Source organism: Macrobrachium nipponense, chromosome 29 (genome assembly GCF_015104395.2).
Source record: "Macrobrachium nipponense isolate FS-2020 chromosome 29, ASM1510439v2, whole genome shotgun sequence".
In the NCBI taxonomy this organism is placed as follows: Eukaryota; Metazoa; Arthropoda; class Malacostraca; order Decapoda; family Palaemonidae; genus Macrobrachium; species Macrobrachium nipponense.
In genome coordinates this window covers 16,184,660-16,207,914 of record NC_061092.1, presented here as the reverse complement: position 1 = coordinate 16,207,914, position 23,255 = coordinate 16,184,660, and the positions used below count along the sequence as shown (strand labels likewise).

General features: G+C 38.1%; 1 protein-coding gene across 7 annotated transcripts in view; it reads right to left on the bottom strand.

Moving 5' to 3' along the window:
* Window positions 1-23,255, bottom strand: part of LOC135206154 (uncharacterized) — a 235,153-nt gene that overhangs the window by 12,514 nt on the left and 199,384 nt on the right. For 6 of the 7 annotated variants that reach the window (XM_064237422.1, XM_064237427.1, XM_064237423.1 and 3 more), the window contains 9 exons: window positions 16,531-16,988; window positions 15,792-16,070; window positions 15,256-15,411; window positions 13,281-13,399; window positions 12,963-13,082; window positions 11,966-12,078; window positions 11,646-11,713; window positions 11,239-11,420; window positions 10,908-11,048 (listed from right to left, as the gene is read on the bottom strand). In XM_064237422.1, coding sequence (XP_064093492.1) covers window positions 10,908-11,048; window positions 11,239-11,420; window positions 11,646-11,713; window positions 11,966-12,078; window positions 12,963-13,082; window positions 13,281-13,399; window positions 15,256-15,411; window positions 15,792-16,070; window positions 16,531-16,988 — 1,636 coding nt within the window. The remainder of the gene's footprint in view (window positions 1-10,907; window positions 11,049-11,238; window positions 11,421-11,645; window positions 11,714-11,965; window positions 12,079-12,962; window positions 13,083-13,280; window positions 13,400-15,255; window positions 15,412-15,791; window positions 16,071-16,530; window positions 16,989-23,255) is intronic. The other variant, XM_064237426.1, reaches the window with a different exon arrangement.

The following is a 23,255-nucleotide window of genomic DNA, read 5'->3' as shown; positions in this document are numbered from 1 at the left end:
CTTAGAGTAATCTAGTAATTATTTGAAATATGTCACTTCAAATAACCAGTATTTAGACTTACTTGTAAAGTATGTGCTTGATAATGAATTAGAATATAAATTACCTACTAGTAAAAATTGCTCAACTAAAATGTGCTTTGTATCTGATGACTGTGCATAACATGCAATTCAAACTTACCAATAATTAGCAACATGCATAAACATACCCCGAAGGCGTCTGTAAATTGTGGTAAATGTATTGAGATTGAATAAAGAAAGCACTTTTGGGTATGAATACTGTGGGTGGGTGTGTGTATGTGTGAGGAAAGGTGAAAGAGTTAAGAAGGAAAAGTCAGATGGTGATCAGCTCAAGAGATTTAAGAGAAATAGTAATACTAATTCTAAAACACAAGGCAACACTTCCATAGTTTTGCAATCAGTTTTTTTTTCTTATGTAATATACAGCAATTATGTTTTTGTTAAAATATCTCTAGTAACATGAGTCTTACACTTCTGTGCTGTAAAATTTTGAACATACCTTTTTCTTCTTTAAATATGCCAGTGCTTAAATTATTTCCTCAACAACATCTAATCAAACCGTGTATGTAACTTAAATTCAAAATTTAAGGGCTAATTTTAAGCTATAATTTGTGGTAAAATTTACAACCGATTTGGGATTTTAGTCTTTCAGATGAAAACATTTATATTTTAACATGCGTATTCTGAATCATCCGTCAACAAGGCTGAGCAATAACAATAAAATTCCAAAATTACTTCTAAAATTGCTTGCTTCAGGCCATTATAGATCTGCAATATTACACTATCCATTGCAATCTACTTTGCAGATTTAAAACATTTTATCAAATATTACTGTCCTGTATAAGGATTACAGAACCTACATAACATGCTTAATTTAAAATAACTTTTATGTAATTTAAAAATTACGAGTGATTTTTATCATTTATCATCACAAATTAAACTACAATATTTCAAAATTACTAGCACTACTACAAAGAATTATTATTGACTTGATTTCATCAGGTAGTGTAAAGTACACTGTACAGTATTTCATGTTAACCTCCTGTGAGATAAGTCTCATTGAAAAAATGTGAGTTTTCAACAAACATTGTTTTAGATTTGAAACCTGTTTCAGGAACTAGATTTTTATCAGGTGGAATTTCAGTCCTATTTGAAAATGCTCCTTCTTCAATAAAACTTATTTTAGAAATAAATCCTATTTCTGGAACAAGGTCACGTCCAATGGGAGTTTCCTTTGTATTCAGATCTCTCCCATTGTTGGGACCACTTCCTGAAGGTGAAACCGTAACATTCACAATACCAGTCATACTAGGGTAGACAGATTCTGTTACTGATTCTAAAGTGATATTCTTCCAATATGAAGACTCTGTCTGAAGAGTAGAATTTAGTTCACTTATAGTCTCCACAGAAACTTCTTTCTCAGTAGTAACAATTACATCGTTAGACAAATTTCTTTCTGAATTTGAGCCAAACACTGTGGTAAAGTCCATTGTTGTAATGAATTCATCTGTATTTCTGTCATCATCCAAGTTAGAATTAGTCTGGATTTCCATATGATTACTAGGTTCTGTCGTAAAATATATCTGACCGTCAAAACTTGGCTCAGTGGCAAAGTCTGTCTGAAGGGTATGATTTTGTATATCATCAATAGTAAAATATATTTCTGATGTTAAATTTGTCTCATTAACATAACTCAATCTATATGAGAAGTCTTCCACTGTGGTTAAGAGCACCTCTGGAGGAGTATTTGTTTCTGATGCATTATTAATTTCTAAAGAAGACCCTATCGTAACAGTGACACCTGTTCCAGGTATGTCAGTTTCTGTTAGTGAATCTGCAGCAGTAGTGAATCCAAATTCAGTTTCATTAGTTACGTTTACTCTATATATGTATCTTGTTACTGAGGTAAATTCTGTTTCACCATTAAAGCTAGATTCTGTCCTAACCTCTTTTGCAGAAGGTACAGTAAAACCTGTTTCAGTATCCAAGTCATTTTGAGTTGTTACGTTTATTCCAAAAGCAAAACTTGTTTCTGCTATGGAATCTGTTCTGCCAATTACACCTTTCCCTGTGGTGAATCCGGTTTCGGTTTGAAAATCTATATCAGTAAAAACTTCAATATCTAAGGTTGTGTTTATTTTGGAAGTAATACTGGAATTTATTTCAGTCTCAAACTCTGTCCATCTTGAAACATCTGCTTCAGAGGTTAAGTCTGTCCAACCTGAAATACCTGTTTCAGTGGTAACATCCCTTTCTGAAGTTAATAAATCAAATGTGTGTGTTGTTGCAGTTACATCCAAGTCCATGTTAGAAGTATCTGTTTCAAGGATAAATTCAGTTGAACTTGAAATAGCAGTTTCTGTAGTAATATCAATTTCTGACATTAAATCTAATATCGTTGTTGCAGTTACATCTACACCAATTGTAGAATCTGGTTTGGATGTATCTGTCCTACCTGACACATCTGCTTCAAAAGTATACTTTGTAAAACTGGATCCTTCCCCTTCAATTGCAACATCAGCTTCTGTGGTTAAATCTTGTACATATGTTGTTGCAGTTATTTCTAAATCAGTGGAAGAATTCAATTTGGTGACAAGATCTGTCCAACTGGAAGTCCCTATTTCTGTAATACCACTAGTTTCTGATGTTATAAATGGATTATGTGCAGAACTTTCATCTAAGCCAGTGGTAGAATAGGTTTCTAAGGCAAAACTTGTTTCAGTGACCAAGCCCATATCAGTAGTAAGATCTGCTTCTGTTGACATATCTGTTGTACTGTAGGTAAAAGTCCCTGCAGTAGACTCTGTATCAGCTGTTGTTAAGGACTCATCTGTTATCTCTGTCAAATTTATGCTTGACATAGGGTCTGTATTGGTGGTGAAACCCTGACTGGTTGTGAAATCTGTTGCCACTGGAAGATTAGTTTCAGTAAAGAAAGTGCTGAAATCTGAAGTTTCTTCAGTTTGTGTAGGAAAAGTATAGAGATAAGGTCGTAATGAGGAGGTAGAGGTATTTAAACTGACGGTACTAGAAGGAGAATGGCTCGTTATTGTTTGTGTTGTACTTGATGCCTCAGTCTGTTGGTAAGTTGACATTGTTGAGGACAGATCTGTGGAATTTTGAAATGTACATATAAATTAAAGACAATGTTATCTTTATTATATAAAAGAGGTTATTCCCATTCAACATGCAATATTACTGTTTGGTGTTAACAATCTAACATGCAAAGACACAGATTCCAACAAATCTGACTTAAACACCAAAGAAAATTTTGTGCTTACTTACAAGCAGTGATCACAAGATTGTCAGTGAAAAAAAGATAACAGCTCACCACATTTTAAAGATAAATACTATGAGGAAATGGGATTTCACTACAATTATTTGATAGAAAGGTTATGTATTTCCATTTCTTAAGAACAATCTTCTCAGTAAAAAATGTTAAAATATATACTTTGTTATTTTAGCTGCACCATCGGACTGTTAAGTATACCAGAGTTCAAAAGGTTTAAACCATTACTGATTTTATATTAGTACATATCTTTCATGCAAATCTTGATGTATTGAAAAATATAATTCCACTTCCAATTTAGGTTTTTGGGAACTAGAGAGGTGTTTAAGATAGCATGCATATTAGTTCAATTGAATTCTATACAAAACCAAGGACCAATATCTTAGTTAGGATGAACCAAGGCCTTTAAATAAGGCACATCCATTGGGTTACTAGTATAGTTTCAGATTCAAATGCTGTACAGATGTTCAAAGGAGATAAAATATTTACTACTAGAAACCAAAAGAAACAGATGGTCTTATATCAGTAGGAATCAATTAGTAAGAGGATCAAGTGGCAATGCTATCATCCTCTTACCAAATTACTATAAGGAACAAAATATTTAAAGATTTCCCATAAAAATCAAGGCAGAGTAAACCAAAATGATATTGTTAAGATACAATAAAGTTTTATACATACTTACCTGGCAGATATATACTTAGCTATAGACTCCGTCGTCCCGACAGAATTCAAAACTCGCGGCACACGCTACCGGTAGGTCAGGTGATCTACCATTCCCGCCGCTGGGTGGCGGAATCCCAACCATTCCCGTTTTCTGAGCCAGATTTTCTCTTACACCTGTCTCCTGAGGGGAGGCTGGGTGGGCCCTTAATCGTATATATCTGCCAGGTAAGTAGGTATGTATAAAACTTTATTGTATCTTAACAATATCATTTTTATACATGCGACTTACCAGGCAGATATATACTTAGCTGATTGACACCCTTGGTGGAGGGCAAGAGACAGCTATATATATAAACAAAATTCTAATAACGGGAAACAACAATTGTTGTAGGATATCAATCCTTGGTTCTTACCTGTTTGGGCTGAAGACTTCATGATTACTGTCATTTAGTCTGCCTGCCTCAAGAGCTTCAGTGAGGTAAACCACCTATGACCGAACAGCCCTTCTGGATCATGTCAATGGGGGCTAGCCCGCTTACGCGACAGAACCTGCATGGATCGTACCAATGGGGCTTACCCGCTTACATGGCAGAGCCTGACCTGTATCTTATCAATGGGGGCTAGCCCTCTTACATGACAGAGCTTTAGGCTTTACATAATGCACAACGAGGAGACCAAAAGTTAATCCCGACCACCTGACCTCTCTAACCATGTTAAATCTAAGAACTGAAAAGGGTTCTTCCTATACCCTCTTTCAGTCAACCATAAAAACCAAACACCATAATGTTAAAATTACTTAACCTAACTAACAATTAGGATTAACCTCAGCTCCTCCTCCCAGCACTAAATCCGCGGACACATATGCTCCCAGTGAAAAGCACTTCTCATAAGTAACTCTCACATCCTTTAGATAGTGAGAGGCGAACACTGAGTTACACTTCCAATACGTGGATTCAATTAGATTCTGAAGGGACCACGTTTTATGAAAAGCCATTGAGGTTGCTATGGCCCTCACTTCGTGTGCTTTTACCCTGAGGAGTTTAAATTGTTCTTCACCACATTTAAGATGCGCTTCCTTAATAATGTCTTTAATGAAAAACGTAAGGGCGTTTTTTGATATTGGTCTTGTAGGATCCTTGACCGAACACCAAAGACTTTCCTGCGTACCTCCCAAAAGAGACTTTCTTTGTAGATAAAATTTTAGCGCTCTTACTGGACAAAGGGTCTTTTCCTTTTCTTCCCCCGTAAGAGAAGAGAGTGCCTTCACTTCGAAGCTTCTAGGCCACGGTTTTGATGGGTTTTCGTTCTTGGCTAAGAAGAGAGGCTTAAAAGAGCAAATTGCAGCCTCCTTCTTAAACCCCACTCTGCCCTCTAACGCTTGAAGTTCACTCACCCTTTTTGCCGTGGCTAAGGCGAACAGGAATAGAGACTTCCTTGTCAAATCTCTAAAAGAAGAATTATTGGAATGTACGAATCTTTCAGACATCAGATAATGCAGCACTATATCCAAGTTCCAACTGGGATTTTTATTATTCTGACTTTTTGAGGTCTCGAAAGACCTAATAAGGTCATGTAGATCCTTATTGTCTGACACATCCAGACCCCTATGCCTAAACACCGAGGCCAGCATACTTCTATACCCCTTGATCGTAGATACAGCTAGGCCACACTTTCTTCTAAGGTAAAGAAGAAAATTTGCAATGTCGGTTATAGAGGTACTGGAAGAGGATAGCTCATGCGTCCTGCACCATCTTCTAAACACTTCCCACTTCGACTGGTACACCCGTAATGTGGATGGTCTCCTGGCTCTTGCGATTGCTTTTGAAGCTTCGCGAGAAAACCCCCTCGCTCTAACGAGTCCTTCGATAGTCTGAAGGCAGTCAGACTTAGAGCGGGGAGGTTTTTGTGATACCTGTCGAAGTGGGGTTGTTTGAGAAGATCGCTCCTTAGAGGGAGCGATCTGGGAAGATCCACTATCCACTCCAGCAACTCTGTCACCCAATCTAGGGCTGGCCAAAAGGGAGCGATCAAAGTTAATCTCGTTCCCTCTGAGGAGGCAAACTTTCTTATTACTTCCCCTACCAGTTTGAAGGGGGGAAAAGCGTACCCGTCTATTCCCTTCCAGTCCATGAGGAGGCCCGTCTATCGCTATTGCTCTTGGATCCGCGATGGGGGAGCAATAATTCTCCAACCTCTTGTTCCAGTTGGTTGCGAACAAGTCTACGTTCGGCCTTCCCCATAACCCCCATAACTGATCGCACACTTGAGGGTGGAGAGTCCATTCGGTGGGGAGTACTTGGTCTCTTCTGCTTAGCAGATCCGCTCGAACATTTCTCTCTCCCTGAATAAATCTCGTTAGAAGAGAGATCTGCTTCTCTTGCGCCCAAAGCAACAACTCCCTCGCTGTCTCGTAAAGGGAGAATGAATGAGTTCCCCCTTGCTTCCTGATATATGCTAGGGCTGTCGTGTTGTCTGAATTGACCTGAATGATCGATCCTAATATCTGTTCTTGAAAGTGCAAGAGAGCTAGGTGAATAGCTTTCAGTTCCTTTTTGTTTATGTGCCAGGACACCTGAGCTCCTTCCCAGGTTCCCGACACTTCTTGCGAATCCAACGTTGCTACCCCACCCTACGTCCGATGCGTCTGCAAACAACGCTCGGAGAGGGCTCTTTATGTGCAATGATATTCCTTGACCGAGTTTCTTCGGATCTAACCACCACCGAAGATCTTGTTTGACCTTGTCCGTTATCCTGAATGACTCTTCGAGGTCCTGGGAACTTTGATCCCAGTTCTCCTTCAGATAATACTGAAGGGGTCTTAGGTGCAGTCTCCCTAGGGAAACGAACTGCTCCAACGAGGAAATGGTTCCCAGCAAACTCATCCACTCCCTCGCGGAACAATGTTCTTTCCCTAGAAAATCCTGACACCTTTGTAAGGCAGCGTTCTATTCTCTCTGTTGACGGAGACGCTAGAAAACCCCGAGAATCCATCCGAATCCCCAGATAAACTATGTTCTGCTGGGGATCCAGCTGGGACTTCTCGAGGTTGACTAGGAGTCCCAATGACTGCGTCATCTTTAATGTTATCGAAAGGTCCTCCAGACACTGTTGCTTCGACTTTGCTCGTATTAGCCAGTCGTCCAAATACATCGAGATTCTGATCCCCTCTAAATGTAACCAATGAGCCACATTCCTTAGGATACCCGTGAAGACTTGCGGGGCCGTCGAAAGTCCGAAGCAAAGCGCTCGAAATTGAAACACTCTTCCCTGTGACATGAATCTTAGGTATTTCCTTGATGCCGGATGAATTGGCACATGGAAATATGCATCTTGAAGGTCCAGGGATACCATCCAGTCCCCTGGACGAAGAGCAGAAAGTACAGAGGAAGAGGTCTCCATCGAGAACTTCTTCTTGATCACAAAGACGTTCAACGCACTTACGTCCAGAACCGGCCTCCACCCGCAGGCCTGAACCTCTTTGCTGACTGTGTCAGTAAATCCTGTGTGGCTTTTCCAGCTAATGATTTTGCTACATCCCTCACCGTGTCCTGTGGGAAAAGGTGGTTCGAAAGCGGCGAATATAGCAAGGCCGACCTCTGTAGAGGAGATACTGACTTGGACAGGAAAGACCCATACACTGCTCTCTTTTTCAAAACTCCCGATCCAAAAAGAGCAGCCACTTCCACCGAACCGTCCATCACCGCTCTGTCCAGACACGATAACACACTCGATAATTCTTCCATCGTGACAAATTCGGGATCTTGGGCTCTCTTCGCAAGGGCTCCCAAAGCCCAGTCCATAAAATTAAATACCTCGAGCGTCCTAAAGAGTCCCTTTAGTAGATGGTCCAGTTCACACATCCCCCAAGTAGCCTTTGCTGATAGTAAAGCGCGCCTCCTTGAAGAATCTACTAAGGAAGCGTAATCTGCGTCTGCCGATGAAGGCAGTCCTAAGCCCATAGGTTCCTGGGTATCGTACCATCTTCCAGGTTTACCCGTCAACTTTGAAGGAGGGCATGAAAAAACAGTCTTGCCCGCCTCTCTTTTATTCTTAAGCCATTCTCCAAATCCTTTGAACTCTTTTTTCATACTAAGGGCTGGACGCATTTTTACAATGAGGATGCCTTTGGAGACTTCGTGCTCGATAGCAAAGATCCTGGAGAGGGCGGATCCGCTGGTTGAAGCTTATCTCCGAACTCCTGCAACAACAACAAGGACAATCTCTTATAATCAGAGACTACTACATCCACAGGTAATTCTTCATCCGAGACTTCTTCTAAGTCTCCGGCTGCTGGGGATCCTTTCGGAGAAGAGCGGTTCTTAGTTGTCGAGGGACTTCTGTCAAACGAAGAAGAACGTCGTCCGAGTGACAAATCCTTGCTACTACAAGGCGCAATCGAGTTCTTAAACGCACGAGATCTTCTCTCAGGCACCTGTTTCCTACCAGGTGAAGGGCTTCTACTCTCCGAAGAACTCATAAAGTGCGAAGGGGTCTTACTCTGACCTAAGCTCGTACAAGGCGCCTGGCGCCTACTCGACTCCTGACGCCTGCTCGACTCCTGGCGTCTGCTAGACTCCTGGCGCCTACCCGACTCCTGACGCCTGCTCGACTCCTGAAGCCTGCTTGATTCCTGGCGCCTGCTTGACTCCTGGCGCTTGTCGTGACTCCTTGTAGGCTCTTGACGCCTCTCACAAGACTCCTGGCGTCTGTAAGGCTCTATACGCCTGTAATATTCTTGGCGCCTACTAGGCTCTGTCAACTCTATGTTTCTCCCAAGCTCCTGCTTCTTAGGCTCTTGACGCCTATCCTGATCCTCAGAAGAGGAGTCCGACTCCTGACTTCTCCTAAGAGACGTAGCTGGACCGCTTGCTCTGCGAGCGGCTACCGCTGGGAACTTTCTTCCTATAGATAGGAGAGGATCGTTTAAAGGGAGAACGAGAGAGTCTCTCCGGAGACGAGCGCCTGCTAGTGTGAGAAACTTCTCTCCTACCAGGAGAAGACAATTTTGATCTCTTCACTGGAAGGGAGGAGTCTTTCCTTCGAGACGAATCCTTATGTAGAGCGCCTACCAAGGAGGATATTTGCTCCTGTAGATTAAGCAGGAAAAGCTTTGTCGGATCTTGAGGCGCTGGAGACGGTCTTCTCGCCCTCTTACTAGTCGAAGGAAAATCCTCTGGAAATCGCTCTGGGCTTGAATCAAAAGCATATCTCCTTTCGGCGCTACCCACATCTCTTCAGAGGACGAGACTTCGAAGCAGAGCTCCATCCACGCCTGGACGAGGAGGAGTCCGACGCAGAAAAACACTCTTCCAGGATGCCTTTTCTACGGCTATCCAAGGCAGCCTGGGTCGTTACTTCAGGGTCTGCCGAAGGGACGCCTGATCGTTGGGGATGCTCCACATCCTCCCTGCGGCTTTTGACATTCCTCCTCCCCTGGTCCTGGGAGTTTGGAAGCAGTCTAGGCCTAGGAGCAATGCGGAGCCGATCAGACGCCCCCTCCACCCCTCCACTGCACTGGGGTCACTGTATTCACTGACACTCTTACCTTGTGTTTCCATAGCTTTAAGCTGCTCCTGAAGCTCCCTGATCGAGGATCTCATTTTTTCCATTTCTGAAAATGAACCCTTAGATTCAACACAGGGAGAAGGGGCTGAGGTTATGGGAGAAACATCATCTGGTTTGTTAATTTCTGATTCAGGCTCAAAAGAACAAGATCTACTGGAGCTTCTAGCTGACGCTTTCCTAGCTCTATCCTTCTCTCTTTTCTTAATATAAGAAGCTAAATCCTTCCATCCTTGCTCCGAAAGCCCTTCACATTCAGTACAAGTTCTATCAACCGCACATTCAGAACCTCTACATTTACTACAAAGCGTATGAGGATCTACCTCTGCTTTAAACAACCTAGTTCTGCATTCTTCCCTTGCACAAACCCTAAACTTAGGAGTTACTTTAACTTCAGCCATCTTAATAGAAAAAACCAAATCCAAATCCTAATCCAGTCCAAAATAAGCGTATGCCAATCCCGAGAATAAACAAGAGTACTTCACCAAATGAGTCCAACCAATTCTCGGCAAATGAGCAGAATTCCAATCAGGAGAGACCAAACAACAGTTGTTGCCGGCCTCAGCGACAGAGAAAATCTGGCTCAGAAAACGGGAATGGTTGGGATTCCGCCACCCAGCGGCGGGAATGGTAGATCACCTGACCTACCGGTAGCGTGTGCCGCGAGTTTTGAATTCTGTCGGGACGACGGAGTCTATAGCTAAGTATATATCTGCCTGGTAAGTCGCATGTATAAAAACAATCAATTAATAAAAGTTTACTGCTAAATGAACTAACTAAAGGCAAATTTTTCTCTACCAATATTTTTTCAACTAGTTGATTAAAAAAAAAAAATCTTTCCGTATTCAGCACTTCATTCCTATTGTATGAAACTATGCAGACTGATTTTCTGTCCTACAATAACAAACCCCAAAGCTTACAGAGAAATGAAAGCACTGAAAAGATAAACAAGGTTGCGCACCCTGATACTGAGGCTCAAATTCAATACTATAGTACTGCACTGTACTGGACTCTCTGTGAGACTTAAATGGATGTTACTTGATGTGGCTAGCTTTGAATTCCACATCAACCAACCTGTCACTGGAATATTATTGGTTTTCATGGGAGCATAATTTGGAAATTAGTAAAAGAAGAGTTTTTGCACACCTCACTGCTAATAATGAATTATTAACTCTAATAGTACCATTCTGTCTGTTGTCAAACAATTACGTACCTAGCCTCTGTTTACTGTGAAGGCACATGCAAAGGCTACAATCATCCACACTCAGGGATTTATGATATAATTATGATCCAAGTTATAATTATGAAGGCAGGCTATAAAAATGCCTATAAAGTTGAAAACATGCAATTGAATATAGTAAACAAAATTACTTACCATGAGAGTAACAATTAGTTTTGTCTTGTCTTAGAATCAGATGGTCAGGACATGAACATTCAAATCTCAAACTGCCTTTTTGTCGGAAGACACAGTTGTGCGAGCATTTTGTCTCATTATTCTTACATTTATCTGCCAATGCTGTTGCAAGAATAAATAATTTTTATTCATCAATAATTATGAGTAGATTATTAGCCACACAATAAAAAGCACAAAGTACAGATTAAGCTTAATATATGTATTCAATAAATGCCAATTCCTAAAACCAATATATTTCACACAATTCCTAAAACCAATAGTATATTTCACAAAGACTAAACAGCAAGCTTACCAGAAACTTGCAAAGAGTCAGGAAGAACATCATAACCTTCAAAAGCAGGATCATCTTTCTTTGACAAGGTTTGTTCAAGCTTGTCCTGCACTACAGTTACATTCAGAGGTGGTGACTTTTCTCCAAAGAGCCCTGAATAGTATGTCCAGGCTATTCTAAAGGTACAAATGATGCTTCCAGGTCTACAGGAAAAGATAAAAAAACATTAGTTGATCTAAGGTTTCACATTACACTTATGCCCTTTTTATCTTGAACATACTTGTAAGATAGATATAATATTGTCTATATATGAAATAAAAAGTACAATATTGATACTGGTAAGATACATATACTCTTGCCTTTATATAGTACGTATATCAGACAGTAAAATTTATGAATAATATCCAAAATATTGTGTGAAAACTTACTCAAACTTTATAATTTTCAATGAGAGTTCCGCTTTGCCATTATGTGGTTCAAGTAGTAAAGTCGATAACTAGAAGAAAAGAAATTTTAATTAAAATTTGTGTACTTGGTAACAGGTAACAAATCAGCTATATAACAACCACTATTTATGCAATTGAACATTTATTTCTCTTGTAAGAAAACAAGAATGTTATGATGTATTTAACAAAACTTACTCTTTACAGCAGTACTATAGTATAACTAAATTTATTTTTTTTCTTAACCTTACTTAAAATAGGGTATACTATCACTGAAGTGTAATATAAATTATTTTTCAACTTACTTTATTCTCCAGATCTGAAGAAAGATTTTTGTATTCGGAAGATTCGATATCACTTAACGTATCGTTATACATTCTATTATTAATTTTGAAACGGACTTCTAAGGCATTTGGAACTGTAAAAAGAACATAACAGACATTAACTCATCAAATATTTAGAATCTATTATTCATTTCAACACATCTTGCTACCTGCTTGACATTACAAAGTAAGTATTACATGTTACGTTAAATTATGAATGATGATACATTTTACATGAGATTTCCAACTTGGTTACTTCACTTCTAACATAGTAAAGAACTTTCAATATAAAAAATTATGTTCTATAGATTAATACTGACATAGAACTTAATTAGTATTTTGGTTACTAATACTGATTTAAAGTGGTTACATATTGGTACTATTAAATAGTATTTAGTTTGTATACATAAAATCACAGATTTTTTTCTCAGGCACTCTATTACATATGCTTATCATCAGTTTACTTAGTTACTCAGTAGACTGAGTCTGTGTACATGCTGTAGTGTTTATTATGCTAACATAATTACCAGTGTAGCAAATAGTAAATATAAGATTCACCGCTTGAAATACATAGCAGTACATACTGATCCTTGACCATTTCAGTCAGAAAATGTAAAAATAAGAAAGACTGCCTATAACTACATTTTATTCATTCAGGAAAAGTTAAACTTCATACAAATTTTGCTATGAACATACATTAGCCTATATGTACAACATTTTGAATTTACAAATGCCATATATGTACAGCATAACATAAATTTTTTTTTTGCCATTTTGTGGTAATGACAAAAATAATTAGTAGTATGTATTTCCATCATTCAATCTATCTTTTCAGTCAATAAATCCTGTCATGAAATTTAGATATGCTCATGAGCACAACCTCACACAGAGTCAATAGCCAGATGTGGCACAATCACTGAACGATTGAAGTTTATTTCTGGAGAAAAATGCAACTAAAAACTCATGTGAATCTACTTACCATAATAAATAGTTTTAAAGCTATCTGCTTTCCCTTGTGATCCAAAACCATTGGAACCATCGCCCCCATTCTTGGGGATGCCTGTTTTACCATAACTTGTTATCATTCCGAGCCTGCCCGCTGCAGAGGGAATTATTCATAACCATTAAAAATTGAATAAATTCATTATGCTTGCAAATTTCATGCACATCCAGTTTTACATATTAAATGAAATTTATTTCGACATAGGCTATGAAAATGAATTATCAAAAGGATTGTTAACATGTGTTTTAAGTGTCAGAAGACTCATATAAGGAGTAAAATATATTTTACACTTACATCCATATAGACCAGCAGTGATAACTGAAGCCGTGAGAACCAACATAGCCGCACAAAATAGAAGGCACTTTCTCCCACCTTTATCTCCACTGTTATTGGTCACTTCCAAGTTCTTCCCTCTGGAAATAAAGTACGTAATTGAATTTAGGGAAAATTTCTGCTATGCACATTTAAAAAAAATTAAGGACAACACTATATCTACTGTAAGAATTACAATTTATGTAGCAAGTGTTAAGCAACACTTTGCACCAAGTAACTCATGCGATTTCTACAGGTGAGTTTGATTCACAAATACTGTATTTTACAACACCTCTATAATATATTATGGAAAATAAGTCAAAATATGCAAACCATGAAAAATTCCACACTCTTACAAAGCTACTACACAAAAAATTAACAGCAGTAATTTTTAAGGGAAAAGTGTTAACAACATTGCTACTGTATTATCTTATGTAACACCATTTTTAACACATAAATAAAACACCAAAATCCAATAATTCAACATGCAGTTGCTAAAAGAGGCACCAGCATATGAACTCCATCAGCGAAGGACTCTCCAGCTTCTATTGGAAGCTACATAAGTTGTGATTCACAACTAAAGGTGTACAGTACATGCCTTAGAATTTTACCGAAATTGATCTTTTTCACCAATTTCAAATCCCATAATACATTCTGTGATAAAAAAAACCTTAATTAGACTTTCCTTAACTCATCCTCTTTCATTTTGTGCTCAAGCCTTGAGCCAGTAATTTTCATGGAATCTGTGTCAATGAATAGTAGACATCAAATAATATTTAAACATAGTAAGGTTAATAATTATCTTGAGACAAGAACAAAAAATATTTAAGTTTCACATTTCTATGCTAGCAGGAATTGTGGTTACTAGCCTTTATCGGTAGTACTGTTTACTTACTTCTGTTATTATGTATAATAAATATCAATGGCATTTCCTCGTCACATTTGTCTGCTTACTTTACATCAGGATGCCAAGTCAGTCAATTTCATTCAAAAATAGTTTCCCAAACTTTAAATGCTCTGATCTGGCTGTCAAATTAGAGCTCAAACCTTCTAAACTACATTACTCTAATCTTTCTATTCTTTTCCAAAGGAAACATATGGTGTGATATGGAATAATAATTAAGCAGGTAAGAGATTTCACTTGAGTACTGTGCTAAAATTCCCTTTATCTTATTCTCATCGTTTCCATTAAGTATTTCAACACTAGAATAAGTTTTTATCTTAATCTACCTTATTGTTCAACCCGCTTTTATCTCATATCAAAGGCCCTAACTCTAGGTCAATTTAAAACCTCTTACAAATTTATCGCAATTTGCTCGACAAATTGTGCTGCAATCAATATGAATTTCTACATTATCAAGATGTATGATTTCAGAAATTCAGTTATATGAATACCTACGCTACCAGTAATGTGCAAAATACTCTACGGTGTTTCTTACTGTAATTGATACAAACGTTGAACGCATCTACACTACAAGACAGGTGAACAAAAGTGCATAATCTACGTAAGGCTTAAAGCTAAAGTAGGTGAGAGTAAAAAGAGAAATTTCAGAGCAATATTATGCTATGTATGGGTCATATTCCCATGATTGTCATATGACGCTTACCTTCGAAGAAAGTTTACAATATGTACCTGTGAGTATGATCATTAATTACTATAAGCCTATTTAAATACATATATGCCTAAAACACGCCCAACTTCATGCAATATAAAGTAAAAATGCAAAACATTCCTTTCTAATGATAAAGCCCTTTGGTCCATGCTACAACTGATTTAGTCTTAAATTTTTAGAAATAATAAAATACAATAAAATCAATCATATCAGTAAACTCCAATAGCTCACGCAGGAATGGTCAAAGTACTGTGCATGTAGTACCTGTACTCTAGTCAAACATAAAAATAAATGAATGACGAGCAATTGACGAGAGCCACATTTCCCTAGCTTTCTAGATTTACCTTTCTATTCTTTCAATTCTTTCCCTTTCCATTTTCTCTATTCGGATGTCATCATAATCGCCATTAACATGATCAGGTTTGCCGGTCTCCAGGATAAACTTGACACGATGCCCACCTAGAGATTTTTGCGTCATACCCGAAGATTCGTCAGGAGCACTGTAGAAATGGACATACAATGGGAGATGTGGACAAAAAGGACAGCCATGGGACGCAAAAGAGGAGCCCAATGAGAAAATGAAGAATAGCATATATTGGCTTAATTTACAAGTGCACTAAAAAGGCAAATAGGCTGTGTCGCAACTGGAAAATACTTACTGTATATAACCATGACTAACAAGATTTGGAGAAGCACTTCCTTTGATTATCATTTACTGAGCGAACTACAAGTATACTTATAAATTCATAACTTTTCTACAGCAAATACCGATATTGAGAAAAATTTTACCAACAATCTACAGCAAGTGGATATAAGCTGAATTCAACACAAATAAAAAAAACATGAAATACCTTACACAAAAAAGTACAAGCATACCTACCTCACAAATCGATGGGTGTCTACAGGAACATAACACTCATCATAAGGGTCAGTAAAACGTGCTTTGTGGTACCCATTCATACCAGACGCAGAATTAGCCGCTGCATTAAGTGCAGCATTCTGTTGGAGGCCCAGGTTCACCATCTCCATGTTGATGGTAGAAGAGGAGCCACTCTTTTTAAGAATGCCCTTCCGAACAGAGGACACTGAACTCCTGTGGCTAAGATTCCCTGACCGGTGGCTCACCGGGGAATGGCGAGGACTGACTGGGGCACTCATACTGAAACAAGAAGAACGAATTCAAATACATTAAATTGGTTTAATTTCAAATGTTTCATGCACTGCAATTGCCTGTTACAAAACAATGCCTTGGAAGACTACGAGCATAAATTATTGAATTTCCCCGAAAGCTGTAAAACTACAGCTAATGAACTGGAAAGTGAACTTCAATAAATTTTGCAAGTAGAGAATTCTTATGATCATGACTGAAAAGCATCTTTGATATATTCATTTTATTTTATTTTATCTTATTTTTGGTCAAAATGAGAAAACATCAGGAGTCCTTGTGACAAAGAGCAACGTTAAGTGATAAATGCATTTAATATAACTCACATTGTTATGAAACTTCCCATGAGCCTAAGTTCAACTTTTAATTGATTCATGTGTCTTTAATATAGAGGCTGGGATCAGAAATTGCCCTGAAGCTAATGAGAGACTCTGATATTGACTCTAAGACTTACTCTGACACTGACTTAAAGCTTAATCTTGGCGAGTGAGAGGGCGACAAGTCGGGAGATGATCTGGTGGACACGGAGGCAGTGGATTCGTCGCCCCTGCAGATGTCATCCTCATCGTCTGTGAAGAAGGTGGGATTAACCACCCCTGGGTCATCTTTGTCTTCCTTCTCTTCACAAGGCATGCTGTCGTCTGAATCGTCGCCTCCCACTTTAAACCGAGCAGGTTTCCCGGAATTCAGATTCTTGAGCTGACCATTTACCAGGCTTTCGTTCTTTTTGTTGTCATCTTTATGGCTGTCTGAGAGTCTCTCAGTGGACGCGCTCAGAGCATCGTTGAGGACCAATGGCTGGCCGTCTCCGTGGTCTTCGCCTCCCTCGAGGACGGCAGTGTTTTCGTTCTCGTCCTTCAAGGATTTGATCTCCTCCTTGATGCTCTTGTTGTTAATGGAGGCGAGAAAAGCCTGAAAGAAATGGAAGGTGATGTCTCAGGCTACATGTATTAATCTACATCATATATTCTGTGCATGAATTTGCTAAGTTATTTTCACTGATGATGCAACTAACGGCAACGATACATTACATGCACCAGAATAAGATAACACTTTTTACCGAAAAGAAAAGTATTTTTTCAGTTAAAAAAAATCAATGGTCACTAGTGCATGTATTTTCATCAAACAAGCAGTTTTTCGTTAATTTAATGGATACAAAATTTCTAGGAATAAATACTGTATTTTCCTTTGGTACCCGCAATGGAATAATATTGATTGACAAAATTAATCAGCTATTTCTAATCAGTAGCTAATAACAAAATAAACCATCCAGGACAATAAGGTTAACTGTTTTAATAAATTAAATAACTAATTTGGTGAGATGTCACAAAGAGGGGTCTTATTATAGTACCTGCAGTGACAGTGTCGTATATGTTGTTTAGAAACTGCCTTATATATAGAGATAAATAGATAGTAGATAGCTAGATAAATAAACAGATAGGTAGACAGACAGTTAGATAGATACAGTATTTTCTTTACCTAAAAGATAACCAAATAGAGGAGAAAAATAATAATAACAGGACAACACCTAGGGAAAAGGCTTTACTGACATCAGACAGAATAGAATAACTTAACAGAGAGACATTTAAAAGCAATGTCTACCCATTTTTTTAATTGAGCTTCACTGGTTAACTATTGCTGAAAAAAATAATATAAAAGTGCGCTATGCCATACATTGCGATAGAGAATAAGAAAACGAAGATTAAAATCCACATAACAGAGTAATGAGAATACTTCCTCTGGCACCTGTGGGAACCCGGCTATTTTTGGCGTCGCCCCTGCGTGGAAAGGAAACAAAACAACTGGGTGTCGATACCATGCACAATTGTCATGGATAAGAGAACAAAAGGTGTTGACTGAATGATTAGAACCAACTTTCACGTCAGCACACCCCCCCCCCCCCAAAAAAAAAGTCATGGCGTTGAATTGCCTAAAAAATATAATGATGACAACTTTGGGCTCTAATGGAAAAAAATCAAATAAATAAATATCATCTATTGCCCACATCACAGGGCAGGAATGCCAATCCAAATGTTCTTTTTACAACCATACCCAATACAAAGACAGCTGGAAAATCACATTTGGAATAAAGCGATGGCTTTCGATGAGCAGTGATGCTAACTTCTAACTCCTAAGCATTCAGCGTAACCTTCATAGATAAGGTAAGTGATGTTTTCCCCCTTTACTTTTCAACAGGTCCCTTCGATCTCCTCCTGTTTGGCTGTCCAGTTTCTTTAGCTTTACCATGTTCCAATCTTTACCCAACTTCTTCTGAAGAGCCCTTCAAGTTTAGAATCATTAGTCACCGGTCTCACTAATTAATGAAAACAATAATGTTCATTTTCATATATTCACCATAAGATCCAAGTGTCCAAGAACCTCCGCACCATCCACCAAAACTAGCAGATAAATAAATAAATAAAAATAAATAAAAATAAATAAATAAATTACCTGAGCTGAAAGAGAACAGAAAGAGCTCAGTGGCGTGATAAATCTGGAAACACACACACAATGCCTATGAACCACTCACGTGGCAGGATACGCCCTTTAATAACAGTATTTGCTAGTGAACAAAAACATAAAAAAATAAACCATATGAGCTGGCACACGTAACATGAATATTACGACTGGGAAAAAAAAATTCTTGCCTGAAAAAACTAGTTCTTTTTAAGTTCCGTGATTTTCTTATTTGTATAAACAACGAGTCATGACGTTTGTAGATGTTCAATTTCTAAAAGGACGTTTCTTTTACGAATCATCTCTACATGAAGCACTCTCTGGATACTCGCCCAAACATTAAATCTAGGTTTGTGAAGAAAAAAAAAATCCAGATAAAAAAATGAAGGTATGGCAACATTACTTTCGTGGCGTCCCCTGTCGGCAACTTACATGAAAGCCTTGATGCTCACTTCCGCTGACGAGTTCCACATGCAAACGAATATGTAAACTGAAGTGATGGTTGGAAAAAAAATCGGAAATGCCAAGATATAAATACCGAGAAAAATATGCGAAATGATACCTCCCAGCAAACTAAAGCAGTTAACTTTCAGAAATTCGTAAGGAAACTAAGATGCCAATTGTCTGAGACTCTCTGAGGAGTCAAGCAGCAATTGGTATAGACGTTACACAAGTATGTCGACGGTCCCTATGTCAAATTTACGGTAAAATGAGATTCCTGGATTCAAAATGACTGGGATCTGAACGTCTCTTGAAACCGTCGTTATTTTATATCAAACAGAAATCGGATTAATAAAATGGAGAAAAGTTAAATTAATAAAATGACAACAAGCTATATCATAACTCAATAACAGCCACGAAAAATACCTGATCCTTCGGCCAGCCCTAGGAGAGCTGTTAATCAGCTCAGTGGTCTGATTAAACTAAGATATACTAATTTTTTCTAATAACAGTTTGTTTTGCAAAGGCTCATCTTTACTATGAGTAACCTGGATTTCTTGCACAACCAGACGTAATATGGGATATAGCATTTCTAATTTCAATATTTCACGCCAGAATGCACTACTAAGCTTCTTGGTATGCCTGAAAATAGATGTCCAAGCATTTATGCATGTACTCAGTGACATTTTATTACATGCAGACGAACTGCATGTAATATTACGACATAACAAGGACAGAAGATGAAACTGGCACCCTTCCGACCAATGTGACACTTGAACATGTCGAAACTCACATTATGCTAGGTGGATAATAGCAAGTAAGCTGCACACTCTTTCAACACAGATATAGTTCTGCACAACTAAGTACTAAACAACTGCAGCAAACGATTATCACTTTGCTAAAGCATACCAGCACAGGTCATTCCAATATAGAAAGCTTATCATTCCCTGCCTTCGGAATTGAAATATTTCTGTACGCTTCACTTCCCTGGTAAGTTTATACACACCTTTGCAATCAATACAAACTTTGCAAGGTGTACTAGAGGCAGGAGATATAAAAATTGGTCCTTAGGGTTTTAGGACCTTACCATACTAAGGCTTCGATGTTTTGAAGACTTCCAATTGAGCAGCAATATTATTGTCGATAAGCATCTTTATGTAACAAAGACCTTTAACAGTTAAGCTTAGTTATCTTCCATCCATTAACAATATAATAATGACAATGTCAGTTACTCAAGGTCGATGAAAAGACAAATAACTCCAATTCATTCCGGTATTCCTGAGACAGTCCACATTTAGGTAACCCACTGCAAAAATACGTCAGGTGAAAAAGGAATCACTGATTGGTTTGCATCTATCTGTCTTCAGTACATCTGGTGTGATTGCATCGATCACGGTTACGTTGGTATATTAACAACGAATTTCCTTCTCCGCTCCTGCTCAATATGCATTGTTACCAAAAAGCAATTAAAATGTGAATGCTTTATTTCATTACTGTTTAGGAGATTATCTTCGAGGACTGTTCACCCAAGATGATTGAACATTTTTAAAAGACCTCATTCAATGTCTGTTCTTAGACTGCCTTCGTCGGTGAGTCTCGTGATAAAGACCCGACTCCCGCTTCCCGGACTCTTGAGGATGAAGATGCTGCGATGAATAACAATGTGTTAACTCAGGTCAATCACGAGAACTAGTGGCTTTGTCATGCAAGTAGTGTGAACACATTCGTTTCACAGGTAAAATAAAAATAAAATTTTGTATATTGAAGATATCCAATGTAAGCAAACAGAAGCAATATTATTTAAAAATTTGTGGGGCTCATTTCAGTCTACAAACATTGCTTATACTCTACTAGTGTTATATTATTTTTCATATACATTTTACTTCTCTCTCTCTCTCTCTCTCTCTCCTCTCTCTCTCTCTCTCTCATCATAATACCTCTGAAACTAGTAAATACCGGAACAATGATATTACCGAGTAATGATCCAGGATAATCCGTTACTCCGGTCAGTTGCATGATATGCACGTGTAGTAAGATCATGCTAAGAGCAAAATAGTTTGGACGTCCACATTTTGGCCAACGACATTCGGGCTTATTCAGCTCACATTAATCAACAATCAACACTCTCTCTCTCTCTCTCTCTCTCTCGTCTCTCTCCTCTCTCTCTCTCTCTCTCTCACACAACACACACACATATATATATTCATATATACATATACATACATACATACATACATACATACATACATAACATACATATATACATATAATATATATATATATATATATATATATATATATATATATATATAACATTTAACAAATGTCCCTCGAATTGTACAATCTTGTCTCCTCCGAAAAACGTGGTTCAGACATGCGCTTACTGCTGCCTCATTATTTCGGCTCTGAGCTTCATAGTTTCGCACGCACGCATGCAAAAGCACACAGACACACATTATGGATATATATATTATATATATATATATATATATATATATATATATATATATATATGTGTGTGTGTGTGTGTGTGTGTGTGTGTATGTGTGTGTGTGTGTGTGTGTAAATAATGTTAAAATTCTCAAATACGAAACCTTTCAGATCAGATAATTACTTCTAAGGCATTCAAATCGCTGATACAAATCTCCTGAAGTACGGAAACACGCTAAACGTGGACGCAAACGCATAGTTTCGAAACTTCCAGTGGTTATGAATATGAAAACCACAATAACTTTAGCAGTACTTCCGCCATACTTTATTACCTGCGATGCAAGCGCTTAATTTGACTTCGGTCAGCGAAAATGATGCCTATATATGATTGGTCTAAAAAATTTCGTTCTGTGCGAGAAGAGAAAATGAAGTACTATTATGTGTCAAAAAAAGCGACAATCATACCGATGTTAAATTGTTTATGAGCTCCTCAGTTTGGGTGTAATCTATGTATCCCAAACAACTGTTTTTTCATAAGATATATTAATCAAATTTTCGGTAACGCCACATTTCGTTGGATATTTTTAAAATAACTCAGAATATCAGTTTTTTTTTTTTTTATGAGCAAAACCAAAACCCTTTACGAGCCAAGACAAGGAGAAAACAGCATGAAGGAATGGGAGGAAGAATTGATTACAATAAAGATTACAGTGAGAAAATTAATATTATTCTCTAAAAAATAAATGTAAATGCATACCGGTGTTCTTGTTGAACCAGCCATGGTGACAACACTGTTTTTAGTTTCCGAAAAAAATCACATTATTTCCAGGTCTTTTCTCATAAATGAGAACATTTTTCTACGTACGAAACAAAATATCACGTAACTTTGATGAACAACTTATCACTTTCACTCAAACCATCATTCTTTTAGTATTTCGACGAAAAGAACGATCACATCAATCATCCCGAGAGAAGATGTACCTCAAATTTGCAGTCACATCTCAGTAACACACAAAATCGACCTTGGTTGAAAAAGTCCTCAAGATTCAAAATATACCGAAAGCCAAAAAGGCAGAAAAGTCATTAACACCATATCTACCGCGATATTTCCACGACAAACTCATTTTCAACCTCGGTTACAAGGTTAACATTATGCACAGGTCTGGTCCGACACTTGGATGTTGCAACATCAAACTAACAACGCATCCTACTGTTCAACCCAACACCGGATGTCAAGCAAAATATGCCTGGGCTTGTCCCGGTTGCCGAGGCAAAACATTATCAAACTACTCATTGAAACTTTTTTTTCCTCTCTCTATCTCTCTCTCTCTTTTCTCTGTTCCAGTTTCAAAACTATAACAGCGTCGGTGTTTAATCACTAATCGAGTCGACTTCCATCCACAGGCTCAGTTCTACTTATCAATCTCCTGCAGATTAGTGAAAACGGAATTTCCTTTTAAAAGTGTATTACAAAATGCGAAAATAGGACATCAGTTTTTTTTTTTTTTTCACGGAAAAATAAACAACCCTACCATTTGAAAGCCTAGCTCTAGATGGCACGGCATTTTTAAGCATAAACACACGAAAATAAACAAAGCGAAGTGGCACCAAAGAGACAGGAAACGAGCAATGTTACAGCTCTTCGATCACAATACGCCACTGGTCCAATGCCAATGATATCCCGAGCTGGCTAATAAACACAGACACAAACATATGCACGCACAAACACACAGTGAGGAGCCACAGAAAACTAAAGGAGGAGTAGGAGGAGGAGGAGGAGTGGATTTCATGGCACTTTTCCAAAAATGGCGACTAGCGACACGAAGATATGATGTGAAAGAATCAACTAAG